Source organism: Penicillium crustosum (assembly GCF_028827405.1).
Source record: "Penicillium crustosum strain IBT 35664 chromosome Unknown utg000001l_segment0_segment0, whole genome shotgun sequence".
NCBI lineage: Eukaryota > Fungi > Ascomycota > Eurotiomycetes > Eurotiales > Aspergillaceae > Penicillium > Penicillium crustosum.
In genome coordinates, this window is record NW_026623122.1 from 3135854 (window position 1) to 3161171 (window position 25318).

Here is a 25318-nt window from a genome sequence, read left to right on the forward strand (position 1 = left end):
CACCACAGTATACGGAGTAGTTATCCATCCCTCCACATGACAACCACGAGAAGAGCACTTGCCTAGACTCCGTTATTTGAGGTGGCTTCTGCTCCTTCCCCCTTGCCATGGGCCCGTATGTGCCACCAGGCCAGTCGCCACCCTTCGAGGTCGTCGATGACTTGCACCATGGCGCATGGCTAATTATCACTGCTGCGCTGGGCCTGGTCGTCTCCTTGGTGTGCTTTTTGATTCGGCTATATGTGCGGCTCATGTTGATTCCGCCGTTTGCACGCGATGATTGGGTTTTGTTAGGTGCCACAGTGAGTTAGGGCTTGAAGAATCGAATTGAGTCGGGCCAGGTTTGAGTTGGATGGGCTATTTGAGTACACTGCTGACAAGTACTTTAATTTCTGTACAGGCTATCGCTGTGGTGCAATCAAGTCTCATCTTTTATGCGTGCTCGCGCGGATTCGGGACTTCTATATCGTTATTGAAGGATGGTCGGCTTGATCAAATTCAAGCTGTAAGTTGTCATTTCATATTCTATTGCTTTATTTCGTGAATCAAAACTAAGCAGCTACCTAAGTTAATTGCAACAAGCGATATCATCGCGCTGATGATCATCTACCTCTCCAAATGCTGCGTCGTGGCTATCTACCTTCGCCTCACGCCGCAGAAACCACATAATCGCGCATCCTGGGCGACACTAGCTCTGTGCACTGCCTGGGTAATCCCGGCTATATTAATTGTTCTAGTCAACTGTGAGCTAAACACACCTTGGCGGAGTGACGGTGGCCAATGCAACGACTTGGTATGTAAAATCACCAGTGATATACCCCTCACCAACTTCCGAAAGCTGTCTCTAATGTCGCAAGAATAGTACATGCGATGGCAATTCATCGCTGCAGTCGACGTTATAACCGAAATACTCCTTTTCCTACTAGCTGTGATCCTCCTAAAAGGCCTCTTCATGTCCGTTCGCCGCAAGCTAGCCGTCGGCTTCGCGTTTATATTCCGCTTTCCGTGAGTGCTCCGCATCCCCAATCCCCAATTCCAAATTCAAGACTAACCGCCTAACCCCAGCCTTATAATTCTCTCCATAATCCATATCTCAACCCTCCGCACCGCCCTAAACAGCAAAGACACTACCCTCGCCGCTGTCGAACCAACAATCTGGATGCAAGTCGAGCTCCACTACGCCCTAGTCGCATGCAGTGTATTCTGTCTCCGACCGTTTATGGCAGCCGTCAGCACAAACTACGGTACGGCGGGCGACTCGACACTGGAAAGTAGTGCGTCGAGATCAAACGGCACGAAAGAAAGCTCAAAGACCGGGTCTGGCTCAGGCTCAAATTCGAATACCGCTTCGAGATCTATATCGAATTCTCGCTCACGGAGGAAAAGAGCCGGTACGGGGTCACGGTCGCTGATAATTCCTCCGGTTGTTAGTGGTTCTACCTCTGGACAGCCAGATAATCATGGCCTGGGTCGGGATGCACCGTTGTGTCTTGATGCCAGTCCCCGTGCACACGGAGCGCTTGGAAATAATCAAAGGAATGGGGATAGTGGAAGATCGGATACGGTGCGTGCACCAATGCGCCGGTCGATGTTCCCGCTCAGCGCACCGCGCAAGAAGCTGAGCTTTCAGGTACCGGAAAAAGGGAAGAATGGTGTGAGAACTGGGTCTGGGGGGCCGTTTACAGTGGAGTCGGATTTGATTGAGCTTATGCCAAGGCCACATACTCGGCATGAGAGTGGTGCGACTGATGGAGGGGATGATGAGGGAGCGGATAAGATGGTTATTCATAAGGAGATTCGGTACTCGATTCAATACGAGGATGAGGCGGAGCTGAGGAGGCGGGAGGATTTGAAGAGTAATTCTGTTGATGTTTCTGCTTATGTATAATTTTATCTTATATTATCTTTTTATAGTATGTGTGGACGAGGGATATTATGGATAAATAAATCGAGGGTTGGGATATCCTTTCGCTCTGGTAGCTGAGGAAGTAGATGCTGCATATGATATTGAAGGCCTGAATGCCCGTAACGCCGGTCTTGTGAAATCAAGTCAAGACATTGCTGATGATAAAAGCTGTGCACAAAATCTAAATATTAGAACACTTCAATTTGGTCGCTTGAAAGGATGGGCTTCAGTGCTCCTGAAAAGAAAATCATTAGCTCATAAAGACAAGATAGACATAGCTGGGAACAAACATACAGCACGTAATCGTCCAGACTGATATGATCTGGCTCAGAAAAGATGAGATAGAGGTACTTCAAAGTCTCGGCAAGCCAAAAGCTCTCCATTTTGTCCTCGTGTTTTGGTTTCGAATGACGCACATCGTTGATAGACGAATGGCCAAACTTAGTCCGGGTAGCCTTATCAATGTTCTTAAACATGCGCCACGCGGAGTCCTGAAGAGTCTTATCTCCAGTAATCCGGTACATGACGAATAGGGACTCGAGAGCTTCAGGTCTGGGCCGGTGGTAGTATGTTAGTGAGCTGCACCAGGAGGAATAGGATAAAACTAGTACCTGAGCTTGTACGATGCGTCTTGAACATTAGTCACGCCCGGAGGTAGACGCTGGGCCTCAATATTGTCCTCCGCTTTCTCGCGGTCCTCCTCGGTATCAATAGATTGTGATATGACATCTGACATCCACTGCTCTTCATCCCACGGACATTCATCAATGTGCTTGCAGGGACTGACCTGGAACACCTCCGGCATAATCCCTGTAGGCATGACATCATATGCCCAGACACAACCGTCGGTAAGTCCCCGGGCAACATACATATCCTCTGGCCGATTGAAAATTTTGGCACCAATAGCCACGGTGCCACCCATGAAGCACTTGAGGTGGTCAGGCGCGTAATGGAAGGTCTTCGCACCACTTCGCATTGCAACAACGTTGGCCGTGAAGAGAATGTGTTGGTCCTCATCCTGGGTCATTCCTCTGAACAGCAGATTCTCGTTGAATGTTTCAATGGCCTTTTCGTACATCCTGTGATATTTGTCCGTCTGTGCACCCAGGAGAATGTGTTCTTTGGGTAAGTACTCGTAGGCGGAATCGGCACATCCGCCGATGGTAAATTCGGAATCGTCGAATGTCATTCGGTCAGTGTCAATCCATGTCGGCCACATGCCAGGCATCCGTGTCTTGTCTTGTCCGATTTCGAGCTCGTTCATAATTCGCTGCACGGCGTCGTAATATTTAGGATCACCGGTCAATTGGGTTAAACGAGTGAACTCCATTGTCAAGGATCCCATTTCTGCTAAGCTTGTGCGTGAGGATGGTGTTATTTCTTTTCCTTGGGCAGACCTAGGAATTATCAGTCTCAAATCCTCGTTGCATATTTGTGTATATTTTTAGCATACCTAGTCCACTCCCAGCGTACTTGAGGCATGCGATTATGCGTGTCGAACGCATTGAATATCATCTCGCCCAGTTCGACGGCCTTTCTCAGCAGGATAGGATGTTTGCCCTCGGTCAGGTCATGAGCAGCAATGAATCCACCCATATAGCGAATGATAATTTCAAAGACAGGCACCTGTCTGCTCTTGGTTGTTGTAAAGTCGATTTCCTCTAGAGCCTCTAGAGCTAGCTGCAGTTCGTCGTCCAGTCCCATAATCACAAGCGCATCTAGCGAATCAACGAGCGTAGCACCCCAGCCATTGAAGGTGTCCTGGTACCCTCCAGTGCGGGGTTTCACCTCATCTCGCATCCAAGCATAGTCCTTATATCCATTCCATGAATGAAGAAACGCCTCCTTCACAGCATCCCGTTTCTTGAGTCTGGCCTTGCGCTCTCTGCGGGTTTCTTCGGGGAAGGTATGCTGGATGCGGGGGATTTTTGCTGAACTTGTTGGCAATGGGATATATTCTGTAACGGGAAATCGCTCGGTGATTTGATCTAGACGAATAGCATCATGTCGAATGGTCCCGGCTTTTCTGGAAATTGGCTTTGCTAGGCGACCTCGGTATGTTTTTGTACTAGGGAGCCAGAAGAAGAAAACATATGTCGCGACAATCAGAAATAATGCGATTGAGAAAGGTCGATTTTTGCGCCTGTTATACATAACGAATGAATAGAGTGGGGTTGTTGCAAGAAAACAAAAGAAATAACAAAAGAGCGGTCATAGGAAGCCCAGAGAAGGAGTGGAATGGTGTACAAAGTCAAGTGTAGGGACCAGTAACAAAAGCCGACATTGATGTCTCAGAGAGAATAAGATCCCTGGGAGCTGCAACAAAGGAGGAAATGGACACATTTTTACACAATGTGGCACGTCATTGATTGTGAGAGGTCTCTGTGAAAGTGAATCAGACGCGGCCGAGTTGTTTGGGGCTCCATTGATCGTCCCTGGTGGCTTTCGGAATTTAGTGCGAGGCATGATACTGTGATATCGCAGGGGGATGATGATTGGTGCAAATTTGAGAATGTGAACCCCTTCACACCTGGCCACGCAAGAAGGCAAGACTGCAGGGTCCAAGCTGTGTTATTATTAGAGTATTAATGGTCAAGTCTAGACTTGCGATAAAAGTGCCAAGAGGGTCTTCTTCTGTCTCTCCAGGCTGTGCTCAGCCTGAGGGCGCCACCAACCCCACTGCGGCCCCTGAGTCTCTGATGGAGTAAGGGTTGATCTTGTCGATTTTAGACTGGAAGATCACACAATAGGACATGAAAATATGAAACTCTGTGCTTTAATATGCATACGTACCATGATAACATGACTACAATATGTAGTCAAAGGTATCTGGGGAGTATCGGGAAGCCATACCTACATACTCCGAAGGTCACTCTACCTTGTTTCCTGTGGATTAAATTCAGCCCTGCCCAGGCCCATGGGTGGAGTCTGTGAATCACGTGATCCATTCAGGGTTCAAAGCTACGTGTTTATTACTACACAGGTTGACTTCTAAGTTTGAAGATCTGACTATCTTCTAAACACATCCAACACAACCCAAGATTCGGCAGGTTAGCCGATACATCAACTCGGTAATGGATAGACCACAGGATATGGAAGGGGCACGAACCTCAATTCCCACCCAGGTTTGTTCACAATCATCTTGCCCGCCATTTCTGGGAGAGTCGCACGATCTTATCGTGCCCCCGGGCGCAAGAATACTTCACCCGCGCTCCCTAGAGGATATCGGCAACATGATTAAAGAGTTGAAAGCTGAGTTCGATCGGCACACCCTCGACGCGCATACCCCTAGACCATCGCAATATATCTGGATTCCCAAAATTCCGCAACATCTCTTGACCCAGATCGAAACAGACCTTGAACTCTTCTCAGGTGTTCGTGTAATAGTGGCGCACACCGAGTCCTCTATATTGTTAAAAGTTATGCCGGGACGGCAATACGAACGTATAATCTGCAATTTTCGCACTATCGGTCTTAGTTATCTAAATTCTACAGGCTTGTCCTTACAAAACGGAGATTTTACCAATCAAGGCGCGGAACGAAGCCCTTGGAGTTATATCTAGCCAGGAGCCAGATTGGGCATTCGGTCCGTATGACGCCCGTGTCGATTCGGCCGCCGACGAGTATCCCTCCCTCGTTCTTGAGATTGGGGCTTCTGAAAGTTTGGACCAACTCCGCTAGGATGCCCGTTGGTGGTATGCCAATACAAACCAAGAAACTAAACTTGTCGTATTGATCGACGTCACAACCGAAAATCCGTACCGCGTCGATTTTGAGGTTTGGACTGAGGTTGTCAACCAGTCCACTATCCATTCAACGCGAAGTCGTCCGACAAGAGTCCTTCAATGTACCCAGAGAGCGTCGTTACAGAACGGGGTGGTGACAGGTGCCCCTTTGATCCTCGATTTCATCACTCTCATGTACCGAGCGCCACGGGTCGGTGAGCACGACATTTCTTTAGGAGCGGCAGATTTAAGGCTTATCGGTGACCACCCAGTAAACTCAACCAAGGACTTTTCTCCGGCCAGAGCTCTAGGCCAGCGTTGAAATCAGAAATTTGTCGAAGAATACTCTGCTGGATTTGTCCAAGTCAAAGCTTGAGCTGACTCAAATTCCCCAATAAAACGTTTAATAGGAATATCAGCGATATCATTGGATGCTGCAGTCGCTGCTATTGAAGCTGTTCTAGGGGTTTCAAATAGCGGTGAATACGTTTTGGAAAACTGATAGGGTAAAGGAGCTGATCGAAAGGAAGGCCACTATAGACAAAAAAACAAGGAAGAATTAGTGGCTTTCTTGTCTCAACAAGCTAAAGAAATGCAGCAGCGGGCTATGCAATAGGGTACCTCTTAAGGGGCCGCTCTCCTATGGGCAGACTGAACCCGGAGGCCCCCGTCATACTATAATGATATTGAGTAAGATAGAGTAGGAAGGCTAAAGACAGCTGCACTTGCTATCTCCGAACCTAATATCAAAGTTGCTAAGAAATTAGAGAGCGAGGTGGGGTAGGCTATAGAAAAGGAAGGCGAGGATAAAGATGAAGACGGAAATGAAGACGGCATGGACCTTTCAACAAGTCTTCGAGAATCGACCGAAAAGCAAAAAATTGACAATCGATTTCATACATTCTACCTCGTGGTGTGCGATTTCGGTGTCTGCCGTGATTAACTCTACAATTCCTTTAATGGTCGAGAACTATACTTCTTATATTAAATCAATTAATATAATGCAAGAGGACTTTATCGCAGAGAGAGTGTAATCTACTATATCATCATAGATAAATATCCCATTGTCGACTCTGAAGTTAAGACGTTGATATTGGATGTTTGTTCTGTTTGCACTTCAATGTTAATATCATCCCCAGGCTTTCATGTGGAGGCCGACCACTTGATTCTCCAGAACAACCTCGTATACATAGAAATTCTCCAAAGGTACCAGATTCTTCTCATCTTCAGTGCTTATGCTAATCAAACCATACAGATTGCAAAGCTCCCATCCTGTTGAGGAATCCTCTTTTGTCACTCTCTGGCACTGGACTTGATCATCACTCTTATTGATCGATCTCTATATCTATGTTGCATGGTCACTACATGCTACATCTTCCTTGAATCAATACTCCAGCAGGACTGAAGATCACCTGGGGACTCATCGCCTCCATCTTCTCAACTCATCAATCCCCCAATTGATGTCCCTCAGCTCAACCATCTGTTCCATTTCTCCCTCTACGCCTATCCAGAATATAAGAAAACAAACATAAAAAATGCCTATCACAGGGTAAATCACCTCTTCCACTCCAACAAAATCCCTCACACTAACCCAACAAAGCGTTTACTTCATCCCCTCAAACCCAAACGCCGCAACAGCCCTCCAAGTAATAACAGAGCGCCTCCGCGCCGCCTTCCCAAATGAAGAACTAACCCCAATCGGCCGCTGGGGCCTGGAACAAAAGCTCCTCCGCGACACTCCAGGCTTACTACCCTCCTCAAACTCAAACAAAAAGCCCCCAAATCCACGCTACATGCAATTCCTCTCATTAACCCACTACCCAACCCACGGCTTCATCTACACCTCGGAGCCAGAGAAGCTCGCTCCAGCGCCAAACCAAAATCACAACCAAGGTGCCCCTGGTCCCGTAAATGCCATCGCACCAGATCACTCCCCCTCCCCGTCAATGGTCATGACTACTATCCCACCTTCCTCATACGGAACCCTCTTCCAGCATTTCACCTACGCTTGCCAACCCATCTGGAGCCACCGGCTCACGCTCGCTGTCCCGAACGGGATCGTCTATGAAGTTGGTGACTTCCGTGTGCGTCTTGGTGACGTGCGGCAGACGTTCCCGACGGCGCGGGTGCGTGGTACGGTTGTTGAGATTGAGTGGCGTGGTCCGTCGGTTGTGGAGGCTATTCCTGTGGATCGGGAGGATGTGTCGTTTAGTGCTGGTGTTGGTGCTGGGGGTGATGGTGATGTGGATGTTGAAGCTGCGGGTATCGACCTCGCGAGTGCTGCGATTGAGGAATCCGATATCGATGCTGAGTATGCAGCAACTGCGTCGCTGATTCGCGAGTTTTGGGGGAGGTTGGGTGTTGAGGCTCGGGAGGCGATTCTTATTCCGAATGTTGGGACGGAGGTTAAGGATCGGTTGAGGAGGTGGAAGAAGGCTGGGTCTGGGGTTGATGCTAGGGTTGATGGGCCTGGCTCTGTGGTTGGTGAACGTTCTGATGAAGATCCTGATCCGTGGTCTGGAGCGGATGTTGCGAGGCAGTTTATGGAGGTTTTGAGGTTTAATCGATAGCGGGATGTTCAAATGGGGGTTGGGTTATGATTACTTCTTATACATTTACTACGTTGTTGTGTGGACATGGCAGGTTGGAACAAGGTGGCGATGTTGAGACAAGCCCAGCACCGTCAGGGTTATAGGGAGAGAGCCATCATTCCTATATTATGAACACTTGACCCAAAGTACCGCCCAGTTCATTCCGTCTGCATTTCAAAGCACACGCTTGATCGTAAATCATCCAAGATGTAGAGCCTAATGAGAATAGACTACAGGAAATCGGTATTGGAAAATTGAAATGGAAGAGAAACATTCTCGTTAAAAAACCGCGACGTCAGCTAACATGGAAAAAGGCGCAATGGTGGGAGTGCGTCGTTTATTTTTGCATCATGAGCTGAACGAATTCGTTGTCTGTATGGAGATGGAGAGGTTAGCATTTGGGCAGACAAGTGCCCGTAGGCTGCAAGATTGTTTCCAAAACATACAGTCGATCCGGCCATCACCATCCTGATCAGCCTCGCGGATCATCTCGTCAACCTCGTCGTCGGTCAGCTTCTCACCGATGGAAGTCATGACGTGGCGCAGCTCGGCGGCGGAAATGAAACCGTTGTTATCGCGATCGAAAACCTTGAATGCCTCGCGGATCTCCTCCTCGGAATCGGTGTCCTTCATCTTACGAGCCATCATGGTGAGGAATTCTATCGCACGTCAATAGCCGTCTCTCGTTTATATCAGTGGGTTATGGTTAAGTACCAGGGAAGTCAATGGTGCCGTTGTTGTCGGCGTCAACCTCGTTGATCATATCCTGCAACTCAGACTCGGAGGGGTTCTGGCCCAGCGAGCGCATGACGGTGCCAAGCTCCTTGGTGGTGATTTGTCCTATTGGGAGAATTGTATGTTAGAATACGTTTCTCTTGAAATTCGATCGCAGAGGACACTGTCGTGGGCTCGACTGAGCTGTCGGGGGGCGACCATCACGTACCATCGCCATCCTTGTCCTATTCCGCAACAAAACAAACTTCCGGTCAGCATTTTCGACCTTCACGTCTTCGATTTATAGGTGGAATCACTCACAAACAGGGAGAATGCCTCCTTGTACTCAGACACTTGCTCTTCGGTGAGGGAGTCAGCCTAGAGGGTGCGATGGTCAGTGAGGTTCAAAGGAACAGTGTTGCCCCGCATTGTGGGGGTTTGATTTTCGACAACGCAACACACAAGTTGAGATAAGTTATGGGGTCAGGGACATACCATGATGAATGTAGATGGGAAAATACAAAGGAGGGGTCAAATGAAGAAGTTGAAAAAGAGGGTTAAGGGGAACAGCCTTACGAGAGTTACCAAAATAGCGTGCCTGAGGATGCCCAGTCAGCGTCGTTTCATCTCAGGGCGGTGGGGACCATCCTGGAGCTGAACGTTGCCACCATTTTGACATGTGTACTTTTTGTCCTTTGTACCTGGTTTGTTTTGATTTTATTCAAGTAATTTATATATTAATTATATCTACATCTCTTTTCAAAGGTTTGAAACTATATATCTATATTTTTATATATCCTTCTCGTATGATATTGATGTAACGCTGGAGAAAAGCTTGATCCCGCCCCTCTGTTGAGCGAGCAATGATAATATCTGCCGAATACACATGGAGCCTAATTGCATTAGGAAGGTCTTGGCTTTTGTTTTGGATTTCTTTTATCGTTAGTACTTTGTAGTAGACTGCGGGGCCCTAGATTTGTAGATCTATAGAACCAAGCAGGCTACAAGACATGCTATAATAGTCTGCATTAATAGAAGGCAGCTCTTCCTCAGTCTATTAGCCTTCGAATTTGCATTGTCTTTGAGAATATCATATGCCCTATTCTGGCCATGTTGCCCAAGAATCCGGGGTGCGGATGCCACTTTCAATTGAGCACGCGACCCATAGTACGATATTTGCAGCATTTGGGACGATATCACGAGAGACATCATTATCATCATAGTCGAGAATATATCGAGAATATATATATATGTTGTAGAACAAATCGTCTTCACAGGTTACCCAGCGATACGAAAATTACCCCACTCCACGTGGGCAAAACCACGGATTACATGATGAATACCGGGCATACGTGACCCCTTCCGACATGTGGAGAGCTCCTATCGTTCACTTCCGGCTACATCGAGACTCTTGAGCCACCATTCAATCCCAGCCTGACACTTTCCACCTGATCATGATTCTTATACCCCCACCAAACTAATAAACCATCCACACCACCCGATCCTCTCAACGCCCTCACAATGTGGCGGGATCGAACCAACCTGTATGCAACCCCATATACCCAACCCTACCCTAGGCGCAATCCGTCAGCGCCGGAACGAGCCAAAAGAAGAAACACTACCCATAAAACCCAATCTATAAAGCATAGCAATAACTAACACTCCTCCTCCAAACCCAGCTACCTCTCCTACCGCCAATCCCTAATCCACCACCCAGCCAAAAAGCCACAATTCACACCAACAAATGGCTTCCCCGACACACCCTCGCACCCGGAGGAAAACAGGCGCCTAATACCCGAACCAGACGAAGATGGCGACATGGTCATCGAGATGGACCTCCTCCCGCCGCGCTGGGTCGACGTGCAGGAAGAGGTCTCCGAACGGTTATCCGAGATCGCCCAGAGTTCCGCCCAGCTCGACAAGTTACACCAGAAACACCTGCTCCCTGGCTTCGGTGACGAGGACCTGCGCAAACAGGACGAGAGCATTATTGAGCGCTTAACGCAGGATATCACGCGCTCCTTTCATAATTGTCAGCGCGCTATCATGCGCATAGAGACTATGGTCAGCGAGTCGAAGGCGCATGGTGGTGTTACGAGTGGGGAAGAGACTATGGCGAAGAATATTCAGATCTCGCTTGCTGCGCGGGTGCAGGAGGCCAGTGCTAGGTTTAGGAAGAAACAGAGTACTTATTTGCGGAGTATGAGACCCTGCTTTCTTTTTGCGTTCTTGTTCTTGTTCTCTTTCCATAGACGGAATTGGTTGGTTAAAACATGCTAATATGGTGATTTGTTTCTGTGCAGAATTGCGAGATCTCGAAGGTATCGCAACGCCGTTCGATAGCACGCCTACGCAGGCGCAGAACCCATACACGGATCCGTCAATGATGGAGTCAGATGCCGACAGGTCCTTTTCACAGACGATGTTGCAGCAGACTTCGCAACGGCAGACTGGTCAGAATGATGCTGCTATTGCGCAGCGGGAGCGCGAAATCAACGATATTGCAAAGGGAATTATTGAGCTCTCGGATATTTTCCGTGAACTGCAGACCATGATTATCGACCAAGGAACCATGCTGGACCGTATAGATTACAACGTCGAGCGAATGGGCACCGAGGTTAAGGCTGCGGATAAGGAGCTGAAAGTGGTATGTTACCTTTTTTTTTGGTTCGATATTGCTGGAAATAGAAACTGACTCATATAGGCTACGAGTTATCAACAACGAACCACCAAGCGCAAGATAATGCTATTACTCCTTTTGATCGTGGTGGGAATGATCATTTTACTGGTTGTGAAACCAAAGGGGAGCAAATCAGCGCCTCCGCCACCTCCAGAGGATGAATCTTCAAACAATATCCGCTCTGTCTTAGCTTACAGGGGGCGAAGGCATCAGTTGTCAAACCGCTTTGCACGAGATCGGTGGATGGATCCGGATATATTCCGATGACTTTTTTTCTTTCTCCAAGTAGCATCGGTTCATAGTTAATGTGACCAGAAGAACAAACATGAGCAGAAGAGCAATTATTCCCTTTGCATATCGGTAGCTGCTGTAGTTGTTTACATAGTTTTGGTTGCATGTGAATGTATATGGAGATGCTAGACATCATGCAAGACACTTGCACAGAGGAAATTTGGGAGAAATTGGACTACAGGCCTACGATCAATGCCATATGTTACATGCTCCAACTCTTACATTTAGTTAGTTACTTCATACATGAAAAGAATGTTATCAAACATAAACCGAAACACGAATGCCCTAGAGGCAGTCAATGGAATAGAAGAGAAATGGTTAAATCACACCACACCAGGGCAGCCGATGCACATAAATTACCAAAGTAACATATGGGCCCGACCATAATGCTTCAAACCCACTTAGTGCTTACCCTGAGTGGCAAGTAGGTTAGCCACATCAGCATCTAGATCGCCGGCCGCGAAAGCCGCATAGTCCTCCTCGCCATGTGAGATCTTGCGCCTCTTTGCGTGGCCATCGGAGGCAATAGTGATGTCATTGCCATGGTTTGGAGAAGTAGTGGATTGATCAGTGGCAGCAGTCCCATTGCCTGATTGCTGCATGTCAGGGAAGTTCATGGGGTTCCATTCCGAGGTGTCGTCGTCCACATCTTCAGTAAAAGGGCCACGGCGGAGCTGCTTCTTTTCTGGCTGTGGGGACCCTACTGGCGTAATAGCTTCCACCGGGGGAGGTGTCAAAGCTTCGACTTCTGGACGGCTGGGTGCGCCATCGTGTCCGCTATGTTCGCCGGGGTTTGTGGAGGACTCCTCACTGGGGAGACCGCGCATAATCGCATCTTCGACCTCACGCTTCTCGTTATCGGCTGAGGTTTTCTTTTGCGAGAGTTCGGCACCAAGGACTTCCTCCTTTGATAGCTGTGCGCGGTTGGTCTGGAGAATCTTCTCAAGCCCATCGATCAGGGCGCGGCGCGACTTGATTACCTCGGAGACGGAGTTTTCTGCGTTGGCAAGCGTCTTCAAGAGTGAACTTAGACGTGCGGCGTGAACGGGCAGTGTAGGCTTCGGGGTCTTGGAGTCATGGAGCTTGTCGAACTCCGAAGTAGCGGCTGCGGCGGAATTGTTGGAGTTGATAACAGCCTTGTTGACAGCAGTCTGCAATGGGTTGAGAGGCTGTAGTTCTGACGGGGTGGATCCCGAAGAAGTGTCCTTGAAAAAGGAGCCCCCGAGGGTTTGTTTCTTGTTTGTAGGACGAGCTTTGTCGAGTTCTACAATATTATCAGTTTAGCTGTTCCCTCATTGTGCCCATTGATTCGACGTACCATCAATGCGAGCTTCCACTGCATCCAGAATAGCTCCATCGAATACATTGCGTTGTCTCCAGACCTCCACCACTCGGCGGATCCTTTGTTGGTATTCATTCGACGAGCCCTTGTAAGCTGTTGACGTAGCATCGACAATTATCTATTGTTCTGTTAGTTGGAGTCGCAATGGTGGACTGAGGGAGACGGACCGGGGATAGCGCAATGAGGAAATCATTTTTCCCCCGTACTTTGGATTGCTGGGCCACCTCTGTAGATATAATTAGCAAGCGGTGCGGAGCTCAAGTGTTGGAGGACATGTGTACCGTTGGCTAGGTAGATCAGGTTGAGTCGCTTTGGAGGCGGCGAGTCGCGAATCTTTTGGAGCCAAATTTGACTAGTGCGTTCAGCATGGCGTCTATAGTTACAGACAAAAAAAAATCAGCAAGTCTCTTTGGGTTTGGAGCAAGTGTCTGTACCTGTGGAACATAACCCATTGCGCAACAGTAACGATGCTTTCCTGCGAGTCGTTCAGAGCAGATAGCTTTGCCTTCACAGCATCATCAGTAAAAGCCATGATGACAAAAAATACTAAGTACTGCAATTGAACAGAAAGCGTTTGAGAAGTGAATTTATCAGATCTGAAGCGCAAGTCGCAATCACGGTGGGAGACAAATAGGCAACAAGAAGCAATTGAAGATCACTAGTGAGATTTTGAACCGCAGTAAAGTTGCAATCAAGTAAATTCACCGGAACAAAGCCAAAGGAAATATCAAACGAAGATCTCAACTGTCGACCTTCTTCATCACAAGTGAAGTTGAAGTGCTTTGTACCCCAAGCTTGAAACATGGATAAGCTTACCGCCCCGGAACCGGCAGAACAACGGGGCTCCGAGCCCGCCCCGGCCACACCTGTCAACACTACTTCCTCTAACTATCAACTTCCTGGCCCTTTGATTACTTCTCCTCCTGATCATCTTCTTGATTCGAACGTCTTTATTGAATCATACAACAGCCAAAAACAATCCATTCCCAGCATGGCTGATCGTTTTCCTTCCCTAGAGGACTTCTCTGAAGGTATACTTGAACCCACCTTACTTGCTCTCCTTACACCGGAGCTAACATGGCCCGCATTTAGGCCAGACCGAAGTAGCTGACATCCAAGCTACCACCGATGACGATTTCCTTGCCCGCGAGCGTGCCGTACTCGGCGAAGATGCCGAGCAATTCGCTACTTCTCAAGACCACGTTGCCGGCGAGAATGTAGGCGCGGGGGATGACGACTTGCTCGGCGGAGGCGACGAGCCCGTTGAGGAGATTGGTCAATTCGAATCATCCTTCCCGTCCGTGGCGACACAGAATCAGAACGAGGTATGAATTGGCTCTTGAATACTTGGGTGGTGAATGTACAGTATGCTGACCAGGGGTTACATCTATGCAGCGCGTTGCTCCCGGTGGCACAATCACTGGCTCCGGCTCACCCTTCCCCCGTACCGGATATCAGAGCGCCCAGGAACCCGAGGATGAGGGAGATGCTGTTCGGTGAGTCCAATCTCAAACACTGGATGACGGGGCGCATTGCCTTTGCGATCTGCATTCATCTTGTTTCAGCCTGGATCCCCAAACTAACGTCTGCTTTTCAATTATCAGTGAATGGCGTGAGAAGCGTGATGCTGAGATCACCCGCCGTGCGGAGATCTCCGCCGAAAAGAAGGACAATACCGTCAAGAAGGCACAGGAGGATATCGACGACTTTTACGTTTCCTACAACAACAAGGCTGATAAGAATCGCTCCCACGCCCGCGCCGAAGCTGAACAGTTCCTCGCCAACCGGGAGGACACCTCAGCCGGTGGCACCAGCTGGGAGCGCATTGCTAAGCTGGTTGATGTATCGGGCAAGGGCTCCGCGGGCGGTGCCAGCGGCTCCGGAAAGGAGCGTTTCCGCGAATTGTTGATCGACCTCCGGAAAGACCAGGAGGCTCCTGGTGCCAGCGGAGTCTAGATGGTTTGCTTTGGCGCGTGGGGGATAGAACATTCGGGAGTCCGGGGTTAAGACGTGGTATTCACAAGTTTCCCACATTTACTCATATGATATGGCTTTTTCTACATCCCCCTCCCCGCATTATTTGGTAGCCTGTCCGTGATCTGGCAGCTATATCTCTTGTTCTCTTTGTTTTATTTTACTCCACGCAGCGATGTCTCTAGGGGGTTTGTAAATTAGTATCTCACTCAAATTGATAGCATCGTTAATACCACGGATTTCCTTCTCCGGTCGGTTAGCCCTGATTGGTTATCTGGATTATACGCCTAATAGTAGAATGGACAGTCACAAATGTACAACAATCATGGAGGTGGTTGGTGAACTGTTCTCAAATCAAGAGAAATAAATGCCATACTCAATTCATATCATCATCGCTTTTTGCATATCCTTAGTCAAGCTCGGTAACATCACCACCGGGCTCACCAACTTCCTGTTTTCCTTCTTCTTCCAACTCCTTCAGTTTCTTTTGGCCCTCTGCTGTCGTGGCGTCCACAATTCCTTCCTCCAAGCTGAGCATGCCACCATTGCCCAATTGCTCCACAACAACTTCTGCCTCCTCGACGGACATCTTGCCGAGAACCTTGTTGACTTCGTCCAAGGACTCGGTTGCCAGTGCCTTTTGCAGGTCTTCAGGAAAAGCGTCGAAGATCTTGCGCACCTCAATCTCAGTGGGGTCCTCGCTATTGGCGGCGGGCAGGTTGATAGTGATCTTGGTGTTGGGGTCAACGGCATGCAGCTGGATTTGCTCTACTCCCGCAGGATCGTTGGATGCTGAGCCATCCTTGCTGAGTTCAGCGGAGCGGGTTTTGATGCGAGCGTAAGTTTCATTGACATCATTAAGGAATAGGGTTGATGCGCGGTGATCCTTGGTAGTGATGCTAGAAGGTTATATGTTAGCCATTGTTTGAAAAAGAAAAAGATAGAGAATTGACATACCGAGTGAAGAACAGCTGGATGCCGTCACGACCGAGCGAGCGGCAGTATTGCAGAAGCAGACCTTGGTGCACGCACTGGCGAGCATAGTCATCTTGGCCCTTGAGCTGACTATTGAATGCCTCAACAAGCAGGCCGTCGGTCTCTTTCTCGGCGACAATTTCCGGGTTCGCTGAGATGAAGTTCAGATACGCCTTGTAGTCTCCAGGCTTGAGCTGAGCAAACTTCTTTGCCAGCGGACTAATCTCGATATCGGCAGGGTCCTCATCATCGCCTTCATCGTCGGCCTTGGTGGCGGAGCTTGCCGCGCCCGGGTTCAGAAGCTCAACGGAGCTCTCTTTAGTTTTGGCAACCGCCTTCTCCTTCTCAGCAACCTTGGCCACATGTGATTGGTTGAAACCTTCATGTAGCTTATCACTGGTGATCTTGGCGCCTTCCTCCTTCTCAAGTTGTGCAAGCTTTGCAAACAATTCCTTTTGGAGTCCTTGAATCTTTTCCAGGTGTCCATTCACACCCTGGATGTATGCCTTGAAGAGGTTCTCGGGCTTAGAATCGCCAATTTCCTTCTTCACTTGGTCCACCAGTGAGCTCATCATCTGGGAAAACTTGGGCTGTTCCGGCTCGTGTGTGTATACTCCCTCCGGCGGGGTGGGGGCCTGGTCTTCGGCGGGGTTGCTTGCGAACTCCATAATAGTCGTGAAAATGAACTCGTCGGGGGAAGCAGACGAGTCTTCGTGCTTCTTCAGAGACTCGAGAAGCTTATCGATGCGCGACAGCAATCCATCATTGATAATACGCTCATACTTCAGAGTTTTGATTTCATGACGACGCTGCTCTCGTTGCTGGTGAATCTGGGCCTGCTTTGCTCGGATGAAAGAGCGCTTATCAACATTGGGATGAACTTCGACGTCTGAGTCATCGGACAGCTCCAGGGCGTCCCATTTGCTGTAGTCAAGGACCATCTTGTCGACAGTAAATGTGTAGAGTAGGTATGAGGTGGGGTGGGTGTATGAGCGGCAGAGGAAATAGGTGGGAAACAAAAGGTTTTGACGGTCCTGATGCAAAAGATAATGCAGCAAGTTGACCAATATATTGTCGAAGCGATTTAACACAGTGAAACTTGGAATAAATAAAGCTTCTGGCGCCAGAACAGACGAAGATCTAAAGCTCTCGACCGGCTTCCATGGGCGGTAAATTAAGGCAAAATCACGAGCGGTCGAATAAGGCAAAATCGGCCCCGAAAACCGCTTTGCCGATGGCCGTGGGCGTCGGATGAAGCTCCAGACACACCCGCTGTTAATCCATCACACGTTCCAAGGAGCTGAATGTGTGCCATGTGATGTACTCAACTTGAACATATTTCGTTCAGATATGGCATGTCGACGTTTTATTCGGTGACATCATTTTAACTCCGTTCCGTTTCTATCCTTGTCCGATCCAACTCCGAGATGCGCGGTGCCAGGCTGCCTGTGTCTCTGGCCTTGGGTGTCAGCCCACGGCAGGCTTTGAGACCATATGGCTCCTTTGCTCGCGATTTACTTCCACGGACAGGATCGTCAATCGTTTCTTCCGGCGACCACAATGGGTTGAATCGCCTCTATTCAACCGCCTCGGGTGCACTCCGGGATGGTGCCAACCCACTCTTGCTTCAAAATAACAACCTCAAATATACCCCTTCTACGTCTCGCATTGTCTCCCAAGCCCGCGTTTTATGTTCAACTTCTCAACTTCTCCAAGCAAAACCACCCGCAACCTCCACAGATCCAACTACCCAGTCAGCTCCAGAATTGAAAGAAGAAGTGGAGGAGGACAAGGGCTTTGAATTGTCTGAGAGAGCAGCGCAGGCAGCACAGGTCAACATGAGCGCCAGATTAGCCAAGGAAGGCGCATCGGGAAAGAAGTCCGGATTCGCCGAAATCTGGCGGCTTTTGAAGATCGCGCGCCCCGAATCCAAGGCCCTCGGTTTCGCCTTCTTTTTCCTCCTAATCTCCTCGTCGATCACAATGGCAGTTCCCTTCTCTATTGGTAAAATTATGGACGCTGCGACCAAGGGCATAACCGAAGGAGGCGGCGAATTGTTCGGCATGAGCATGCCCATGTTCTACACTGCTCTCGGTGGAATCCTACTTCTCGGTGCCGGTGCGAACTATGGGCGCATCATCATTCTTCGAATTGTTGGTGAGCGAATTGTTGCCAGGCTACGCTCCAAGCTTTTCCGTCAAACCTTCGTCCAGGATGCCGAGTTCTTTGATGCCAACCGGGTTGGTGATCTAATCTCGCGCCTTAGCTCTGACACTATAATTGTTGGCAAGAGTATCACGCAAAACTTATCCGATGGTCTACGAGCTGCTGTCAGCGGTGCAGCTGGGTTCAGTCTGATGGCTTATACTAGTGCAAAGCTGTCCACTATCTTGCTTGTGTTGCTTCCTCCAATTGGCCTCGGCGCTCTCTTTTATGGTCGAGCCATTAGGAACCTTAGTCGCAAAATCCAAAAGAACTTGGGATCTTTGACTAAGATTGCGGAAGAGCGTCTGGGCAACGTCAAGACTAGCCAGTCGTTTGCCGGTGAAGTTATCGAAGTCAACCGGTACAATAAGCAAGTCCGCAAGATCTTCGAGCTTGGCAAAAAGGAGTCTCTGATTAGCGCAACCTTCTTCAGCTCGGTGAGTCGGCAGTCTTGATTCTTCTAGGCCTTTTTTTTTTGCGATTTTGACTGACTTCTTAATAGACTGGCTTGATGGGCAATATGACCATTTTGACATTGTTGTATGTTGGCGGTGGGATGGTTCAGTCGGGTGCTATTAGCATTGGAGAATTGACTTCGTTCTTAATGTACACTGCTTATGCAGGCTCCAGCATGTTCGGCCTCTCCAGCTTCTATTCGGAGCTAATGAAAGGTGTGGGTGCGGCGAGTCGACTCTTCGAGCTGCAAGATCGTCAGCCCACGATTCACCCAACCAAGGGTCTCAAGGTTGAGACCGCGCGCGGACCCATCCGATTTGAGAATGTCACGTTCTGCTACCCTACCCGTCCCGCTGTGAAGATCTTCCAGGAATTGAACTTCGAAATCCCTCAAGGAACCAACGTTGCAATCGTTGGACCATCTGGTGGAGGAAAATCTACCATTGCATCAATTTTGCTCCGGTTCTATAGCCCCACTGAGGGCCGGGTCTTGATCAACGGGAAAGACATCAAGGACATGAACGCCAAGTCTCTTCGCAGAAAGATTGGCGTGGTTTCCCAAGAGCCCGTGCTTTTCTCTGGAACAATCGCTGAGAACATCTCCTACGGCATGCCTCGGGCAACACGCTCAGAGATCATTGCTGCTGCACGCAAGGCCAACTGTCAATTCATCAGCGACTTCGTAAGTTCGCCGAGCAGGTATTATTTTGATGAACTTAGCTAACTCAATACAGCCTGATGGACTCGATACTCACGTTGGAGCTCGTGGAGCTCAGTTGTCCGGTGGTCAGAAGCAGCGCATTGCCATTGCGCGTGCCCTTATCAAGGAGCCTGATATTCTGATTCTGGATGAAGCTACTTCTGCCCTCGACGCAGAATCCGAAACCCTTGTCAACAGTGCGTTGGCCGCTCTGCTTCGCGGCAACAACACAACCATTAGCATCGCCCATCGTCTTTCCACCATCAAGCGCTCCGACACGATCATTGTCCTCGGCCCCGACGGCAAGGTCGCCGAGCAAGGCTCCTACGATGAACTCAGCTCTCACCCCGATGGCGCCTTTACGAAGCTCATGGAATGGCAAATGAGTGGTGGTGAAGCAACGCCACCTCCGGCCAACACTATTGAGGCAGATCAGCTCTGGGAGCTTCAGAAGGAGGAGTCAGAGCCTGAGCTGGAGGAAGAAGAGGTAGAAGAGGTGGAAGAGACAGCCTCTCCAAAGAAGAACTAATCGTACTCCGAACCTCGTTCACTTCTAGCCCTACCCTTACACTACCATCTCATTACGGTGTCTGTTCATTCTTGTTGATGTTTTCTTTTTGTTGAAATACATGTTCCCTCATCTGCACTCACCTCTTACGGTCCTCTCTTCTCATACTCCCATACACATTCTCCATGTTAGATTTTCGATAGATACTAAGTCAACAATTACTGTGTACAAATCTTGATATCAATATTATTGTTTAAGTACTACTTTTGCTGCTCGGTATTTGCTATTCGCTCATGATATAAAGTTAAAGAAAAGTGGTTCTGAAAAACGGATTTACATGCTTCGAATATATTAGAATGCCAGAATTAGTGAACGCTCAACAATTTACATACTAGCACTTACTTGGGTATAACTAGAAGAATCCTTTGCGGTTAGGCTTTTGATCCCCTTTGTATACATCATCCGAAAAGAGCATCCAAAAACACATTGGAGTGTTATATATAACGTTCCATATATATATCACCCTAGTTAAATAAATCAGGTTTATAGAGTTTTACGTCGTCAATGATAGAAGCCGTATTCGTGGCCAAACATTCTTGTTTGAATATACCTAGTACTCTTTTAATCAAGCTTGCTACAAAAGGTATGTCAGTTGCAGGTGAGCCCTGACATGAGAACTTATAGATCGCCCGCCTGGCAGGTCCCGAAGTCCCGTGCGCCCCGGGCGGGTCCCGCGGGCGACATATCTTGCTTAGTAACCAGCCATATGCCGACCTCAACAGCGCATTACAGCTCTTAGCTATGATCTCATCCCCATATTTCACAGAGTCTTTTACTTATACATAAGAAGTAGTGACTGAAAAAGACAGCCATGAACCGCATACGTAGTCTCATTGCCCGCCCGGCAGCGTATGAGCGACTGCAGGACTCCGCTGCGGACGACGCCGATGAGACATACACGGAGCGACACCAGCAGTCTCCCTTTTCAAGATTACAGTATGGCATATTCTTCCTCCTCGGAGTGTCTATGCTGTGGGCCTGGTAAGTGAAACTCAACGGTCTCCGAATCCGGAGAAACAAGCTATGTGTCGGGCCAACCATAACTAACGCGGAGCACAATCTAGGAACATGTTCCTTGCCGCGGCACCATATTTCTACAGTCGGTTCCAGTCGGACGATTGGACAAGACTGCACTACCAACCGTCGATTCAGTCCATGTCAACTGTCACCAACCTCGGAGCCGCTTATGCCCTAGCAAAGCTACAGAAGAACGCCTCCTATCCACGGCGTATAACATTCTCGCTGTTGATGAATTCTGTTGTGTTCACTATCCTGGCCTTCTCGGCAGTCGTCATGACTGATTCCTCGCCAAGGGCATACTTCGGCTTCCTAATGGTGATGGTGTGCGCTGCGAGTCTGGCTACTGGCATCAACCAGAATGGCGTCTTTGCATACGTCTCCGGGTTCGGAAGGGATGAATATACCCAGGCTATTATGGGTGGACAGGGCGTTGCTGGTGTCTTGCCTTGCATTGTTCAGATCTTCTCTGTGCTGGCTGTGCCGCCGAAGGAGGATAGCGTTAGCCCAGACCAAGGTCAAGATCAAAGCCCTAGCATGCCTCAGACGAGTCCGTCGAAGTCAGCGTTTATTTACTTTCTTACGTCAACGGGTGTCTCCTCCGTTGCTTTGCTGGCTTTCCTCTATCATTTGAGACAACAACCTTCTTCGAGGCAAAAGTTGTCAAGGGATGAAGATGAGTCTATTGCGGATGACCGTGAACATTCTAAGACTGTCAGCCTGTGGACTTTGTTCGTTAAGCTGCGGTTCCTGGCGTTCGCTGTGTTCGTCTGCTTTATGGTTTCTATGGTGTTCCCAGTTTACACGGCGGAAATCCAGTCTGTCAATGACCCTGCCAGTTCACGGATATACGACCCTAGTATCTTTGTTCCCTTGGCATTTTTGATCTGGAACCTGGGTGACTTGGCCGGAAGAATGTGTGTGGCTATTCCCGGACTGTCCCTGGGACAACATCCTCAGCTGGCTGCCATTGTGGCCATTGCTCGTGTTGTTTTCATTCCCATGTACCAGCTCTGCAACGTCAATGGCCAAGGTGCGGCCGTTAAGAGTGACATTTTCTATTTCCTCGTTCAGTTCTTCTTTGGTGCAACCAATGGGTACCTGGGGACAAGCTGTATGATGGGCGCTAGTCACTGGGTTGTTGCCGATGAAAGACCGGCTGCTGGTGGATTTATGAGCCTGGTTCTTGTTGGTGGACTGGCTGCTGGAAGCTTGTTGAGTTTCTCTGTTGCCAGTGGTTGATTTTGGTGTCATATAATTTGTGTTCATCTAGTAGACTCAAATATAATGAATGACGAGCCATGAAAATTCTTCCATTACTTGATATCGGCATGAATACTCCTTTGTTTGGTGACCCATTGAGCCCTTTAATGTAGCCCCTGTTTTCCGTTTGAGTAGCCCTAACTTGAGACTCCAAGTCAAAGTTTGCCGGTTGTCTCCATCGCGCTTTCAATGGCTGTTAAACGTAGTCAATGGGGACTCTGAGAAATCTTCCTATAACAGTCCCCCACCATTCCACGTTCCCCAGTCGGCTCCTATTGTAAGGCTGTCGTCCCATCTCTGTCGTTTGCCCACCCCAGTCCCCTCCTCAGTTTCTTCATCCCTCACCGTTCACTTCTCTCCTCTTCCCTTCCCTTCTTCCCCTCCCCACACAGTTCCCTCTTTTGATATTTGTCTTTTTCAATTGTCTTTCGGTAAGGACAACATCTCTGGATGTTTTTGGTCGTATATCTTACTGTCTTTAGTTGTTGTTCATGATGATTTTCGACTCGTTGGCTATGGGCGGCTGGTGCCATACCCTAGCTGTTCCTTCATTCTGGAGTCTACTGAGTGGACTTGTTGCATTGGTGAGTACCGATATACAAGAATATGTATTCAAGGAATGCATGTCTCATATCAATCAAATATCACAGCTGTCCGTTTACTATGTGGGCTGGATCATCCACACTCTCTGCTTCCACTCTCTGAGTGGTTACCCTGGACCCAAGCTGGCTGCCATCACTCCTTTGGTTCATCTCATCTGGGATATCCAGGGTAAACAGCATTCTACCATGAAGCGTCTCCACGATAAGTACGGAGATGTCGTCCGCATTTCTCCGAATGCTCTCGTTTACCGTGCCGCACCCGCCTGGAAGGACATCTACGGTCACCGCAAGAAGGGACAGAAGGTCTTCGTCAAGGATCCGGCCTTGTATGCACCCACTCCCAACGGTGTCAACGCCATTATCACAGCCAATGAGGATGACCACTCCCGGATGCGCCGTTTGCTGACCCACGCCTTTTCCAACAAAGCTCTCCGTAAGCAGGAAGAAATCCTCCAGATGTACGCCAGCATGTTCATCGAAAAGCTCAAGGGTCTCATGGGCAGTGCTGTGTCTCAGAACATTGACATCACTTGCTGGTTCAACTTCACCACCTTCGACCTCATAGGCGACCTCGCTTTTGGAGAACCCTTCGGCTGCTTGTCAACTAGCACATACCACTGGTGGGTTAGAATTATTCTGGATGCCGTCAAGGCAAGTGCCTACCTCAAGGTCTTTTGGTTCTACCCTTTCCTCGTGCCCTTGGTCCGCGTCCTGGTCCCCAAGCATCTTCTTCAGAAGCGTCAAGCTAGCTTCGACCTGAGCGTTGAGAAGGTCCGTCGTCGCCTCGCCCTGGGCGCTACTCGCCCAGACTTCACTTCATACATCCTCAAGCACTCCAAGGATGGAAAGGGAATGTCCTCCGCGGAGATGGATGCAAACTCGGCCGTGTTCGTCTTGGCTGGCAGTGAGACTACCGCTGCCCTCCTCTCTGGCGTGACATACTACCTTCTGCGCTGCCGTGACAAGTACGAGCGCTTGATCCGGGAGATTCGTGGAGCCTTTGACAAGGACACTGACATTAATATATCCACCCTCGTTGACCTTCCTTATCTGAACGCTGTCTTGACTGAGGCCATGCGCGTGTACCCGCCGATTCCTTCCATGCTTCCGCGTATTGTTCCCGAAGGCGGAGCTATGATCAATGACCAATACGTCCCTGGAAAGGTAAGTACAATATATCAAGTGCATGGACCTGGTTCTAGAAAAGACAGTCCCACCTCCGCTATTCCCATCTTAACACAAAACACAAAACAAAATTCCAATTTTAGAGCTCAATACTGACAATAGTTGAATACTAACAGGTCTCCGTCTCCATCTCACTGTACTCTGCCTTCCATGCCGCTTCGCACTTCAAGAATCCCGAAGAATTCGTCCCAGAACGCTGGCTGGATGAGTCTGACAAGTACAGCAATGACAAGAAGGAAGCCTTCCAGCCCTACTCCTACGGTCCACGCAACTGTCTCGGTCAACAGTAAGAATGAATTCCATCACTGCCTACTCACTCCATCGGGGTTTTTTTCCGTCTGAGTTGTACCTGGCAATGTTTACTAACATTTCATCTACAGCCTTGCGAACGCAGAGATGCGTCTCGTGCTTGCTAAGCTCTTGTGGAACTTCGACCTGGAGCTGCTCCCGGAGTCTCTGAACTGGGCTGACCAGAAGTCCTTCTCGCTCTGGAGCCGTCCTGAGTTGATGGTGAAGCTCTTCCGTGCTGGTACTGGCTCTGCACTCTAGATGCATAGTTTTACGAAAGGGACTGACGCATCTCCTTTTTACAACATCCAGTTGAGACGGGTCATTGTCTTGACTGTAGAAAAGCATGGGGCCGAAATGCGTTTGTCAAAACATCTAAAATGGCGTTTCCTTTCTTTTTGTCTCGGGGTTGCGGCTGGGCTGTTTGTTTCGTCCTCCCTGGGAATTTGAGTACATAAAATATGGACGCATCTAGTCAAAAAGGGCTATTGCCTAAGTACAGAAGGTTTGGGCATTTGGAAGCGGGTCTTTTCCTCTAGAGTAGAAAAAAAATCAATACACATATCATGGGCGAAGTCACTTGGCCGGAAACCGATAGACAATCTATGATGGACGTAGCATGCTCTCGACAAACAACTTAATTTGACTATTTCCATAATTGAAGTGAAAGTAGGTAGAGTCATGCACTTCGATGCAAAAATGTAGAATGTCAGAATATTCTATATGCAAGTCCCTTCTGCTATGCTGATAACCTATCCAAGGAATGCACCCTATATTCAAACACCCAGCCCCAAGCCCATAATATATAAATAAATGATAACTCCTAGCCATGCAAA

At 48.8% G+C, this 25318-nt stretch overlaps 14 protein-coding genes across 14 annotated transcripts; 10 read left to right on the plus strand and 4 right to left on the minus strand.

Annotated features, from left to right (window-relative positions):
• Positions 1–107: 107 nt before the first annotated feature.
• Positions 108–1888, plus strand: N7487_001177 (uncharacterized protein; the record flags this gene model as incomplete). Its single annotated transcript, XM_056868925.1, has 5 exons — positions 108–302; positions 401–505; positions 569–793; positions 863–1005; positions 1066–1888. The coding sequence occupies 5 exons, from the start codon at positions 108–110 to the stop codon at positions 1886–1888; spliced, it is 1491 nt and encodes a 496-aa protein (XP_056733709.1).
• Positions 1889–2104: 216 nt separating this feature from the next.
• On the minus strand, positions 2105–4060 carry N7487_001178 (glycoside hydrolase family 47 protein; the record flags this gene model as incomplete). The annotated part of the gene is made up of 4 exons (XM_056868926.1): positions 2105–2141; positions 2201–2458; positions 2518–3303; positions 3360–4060. 4 exons carry the CDS (start codon positions 4058–4060, stop codon positions 2105–2107), a joined length of 1782 nt encoding a protein of 593 aa, XP_056733710.1.
• A 920-nt stretch (positions 4061–4980) lies between these two features.
• Positions 4981–5587, plus strand: N7487_001179 (uncharacterized protein; the record flags this gene model as incomplete). The annotated part of the gene is made up of 2 exons (XM_056868927.1): positions 4981–5458; positions 5481–5587. 2 exons carry the CDS (start codon positions 4981–4983, stop codon positions 5585–5587), a joined length of 585 nt encoding a protein of 194 aa, XP_056733711.1.
• Position 5588: 1 nt separating this feature from the next.
• N7487_001180 (uncharacterized protein) lies at positions 5589–5953 on the plus strand (the record flags this gene model as incomplete). The annotated part of the gene is made up of 2 exons (XM_056868928.1): positions 5589–5601; positions 5622–5953. The coding sequence occupies 2 exons, from the start codon at positions 5589–5591 to the stop codon at positions 5951–5953; spliced, it is 345 nt and encodes a 114-aa protein (XP_056733712.1).
• A 490-nt stretch (positions 5954–6443) lies between these two features.
• N7487_001181 (uncharacterized protein) lies at positions 6444–6910 on the plus strand (the record flags this gene model as incomplete). The annotated part of the gene is made up of 2 exons (XM_056868929.1): positions 6444–6659; positions 6785–6910. The coding sequence occupies 2 exons, from the start codon at positions 6444–6446 to the stop codon at positions 6908–6910; spliced, it is 342 nt and encodes a 113-aa protein (XP_056733713.1).
• Positions 6911–7166: 256 nt separating this feature from the next.
• Positions 7167–8201, plus strand: N7487_001182 (uncharacterized protein; the record flags this gene model as incomplete). Its single annotated transcript, XM_056868930.1, has 2 exons — positions 7167–7180; positions 7232–8201. The coding sequence occupies 2 exons, from the start codon at positions 7167–7169 to the stop codon at positions 8199–8201; spliced, it is 984 nt and encodes a 327-aa protein (XP_056733714.1).
• Positions 8202–8559: 358 nt separating this feature from the next.
• On the minus strand, positions 8560–9434 carry N7487_001183 (calmodulin; the record flags this gene model as incomplete). The annotated part of the gene is made up of 6 exons (XM_056868931.1): positions 8560–8594; positions 8669–8881; positions 8937–9062; positions 9166–9181; positions 9258–9314; positions 9432–9434. The coding sequence occupies 6 exons, from the start codon at positions 9432–9434 to the stop codon at positions 8560–8562; spliced, it is 450 nt and encodes a 149-aa protein (XP_056733715.1).
• Positions 9435–10457: 1023 nt separating this feature from the next.
• N7487_001184 (t-SNARE syntaxin TLG2) lies at positions 10458–11883 on the plus strand (the record flags this gene model as incomplete). Its single annotated transcript, XM_056868932.1, has 4 exons — positions 10458–10480; positions 10616–11136; positions 11240–11583; positions 11641–11883. 4 exons carry the CDS (start codon positions 10458–10460, stop codon positions 11881–11883), a joined length of 1131 nt encoding a protein of 376 aa, XP_056733716.1.
• A 425-nt stretch (positions 11884–12308) lies between these two features.
• On the minus strand, positions 12309–13781 carry N7487_001185 (CTD-interacting domain-containing protein; the record flags this gene model as incomplete). The annotated part of the gene is made up of 5 exons (XM_056868933.1): positions 12309–13171; positions 13226–13367; positions 13417–13475; positions 13531–13622; positions 13684–13781. The coding sequence occupies 5 exons, from the start codon at positions 13779–13781 to the stop codon at positions 12309–12311; spliced, it is 1254 nt and encodes a 417-aa protein (XP_056733717.1).
• A 270-nt stretch (positions 13782–14051) lies between these two features.
• Positions 14052–15205, plus strand: N7487_001186 (clathrin light chain CLC1; the record flags this gene model as incomplete). Its single annotated transcript, XM_056868934.1, has 4 exons — positions 14052–14280; positions 14342–14574; positions 14645–14745; positions 14854–15205. The coding sequence occupies 4 exons, from the start codon at positions 14052–14054 to the stop codon at positions 15203–15205; spliced, it is 915 nt and encodes a 304-aa protein (XP_056733718.1).
• Positions 15206–15632: 427 nt separating this feature from the next.
• On the minus strand, positions 15633–17139 carry N7487_001187 (Hsp90 co-chaperone CDC37; the record flags this gene model as incomplete). Its single annotated transcript, XM_056868935.1, has 2 exons — positions 15633–16122; positions 16181–17139. The coding sequence occupies 2 exons, from the start codon at positions 17137–17139 to the stop codon at positions 15633–15635; spliced, it is 1449 nt and encodes a 482-aa protein (XP_056733719.1).
• Positions 17140–17625: 486 nt separating this feature from the next.
• On the plus strand, positions 17626–20088 carry mdr2 (ATP-binding cassette permease mdr2; the record flags this gene model as incomplete). Its single annotated transcript, XM_056868936.1, has 3 exons — positions 17626–18840; positions 18906–19541; positions 19594–20088. The coding sequence occupies 3 exons, from the start codon at positions 17626–17628 to the stop codon at positions 20086–20088; spliced, it is 2346 nt and encodes a 781-aa protein (XP_056733720.1).
• Positions 20089–20938: 850 nt separating this feature from the next.
• Positions 20939–22386, plus strand: N7487_001189 (nucleoside transmembrane transporter FUN26; the record flags this gene model as incomplete). Its single annotated transcript, XM_056868937.1, has 2 exons — positions 20939–21108; positions 21192–22386. The coding sequence occupies 2 exons, from the start codon at positions 20939–20941 to the stop codon at positions 22384–22386; spliced, it is 1365 nt and encodes a 454-aa protein (XP_056733721.1).
• Positions 22387–22901: 515 nt separating this feature from the next.
• Positions 22902–24743, plus strand: N7487_001190 (cytochrome P450; the record flags this gene model as incomplete). The annotated part of the gene is made up of 4 exons (XM_056868938.1): positions 22902–22991; positions 23058–24173; positions 24311–24480; positions 24575–24743. 4 exons carry the CDS (start codon positions 22902–22904, stop codon positions 24741–24743), a joined length of 1545 nt encoding a protein of 514 aa, XP_056733722.1.
• Positions 24744–25318: the final 575 nt, after the last annotated feature.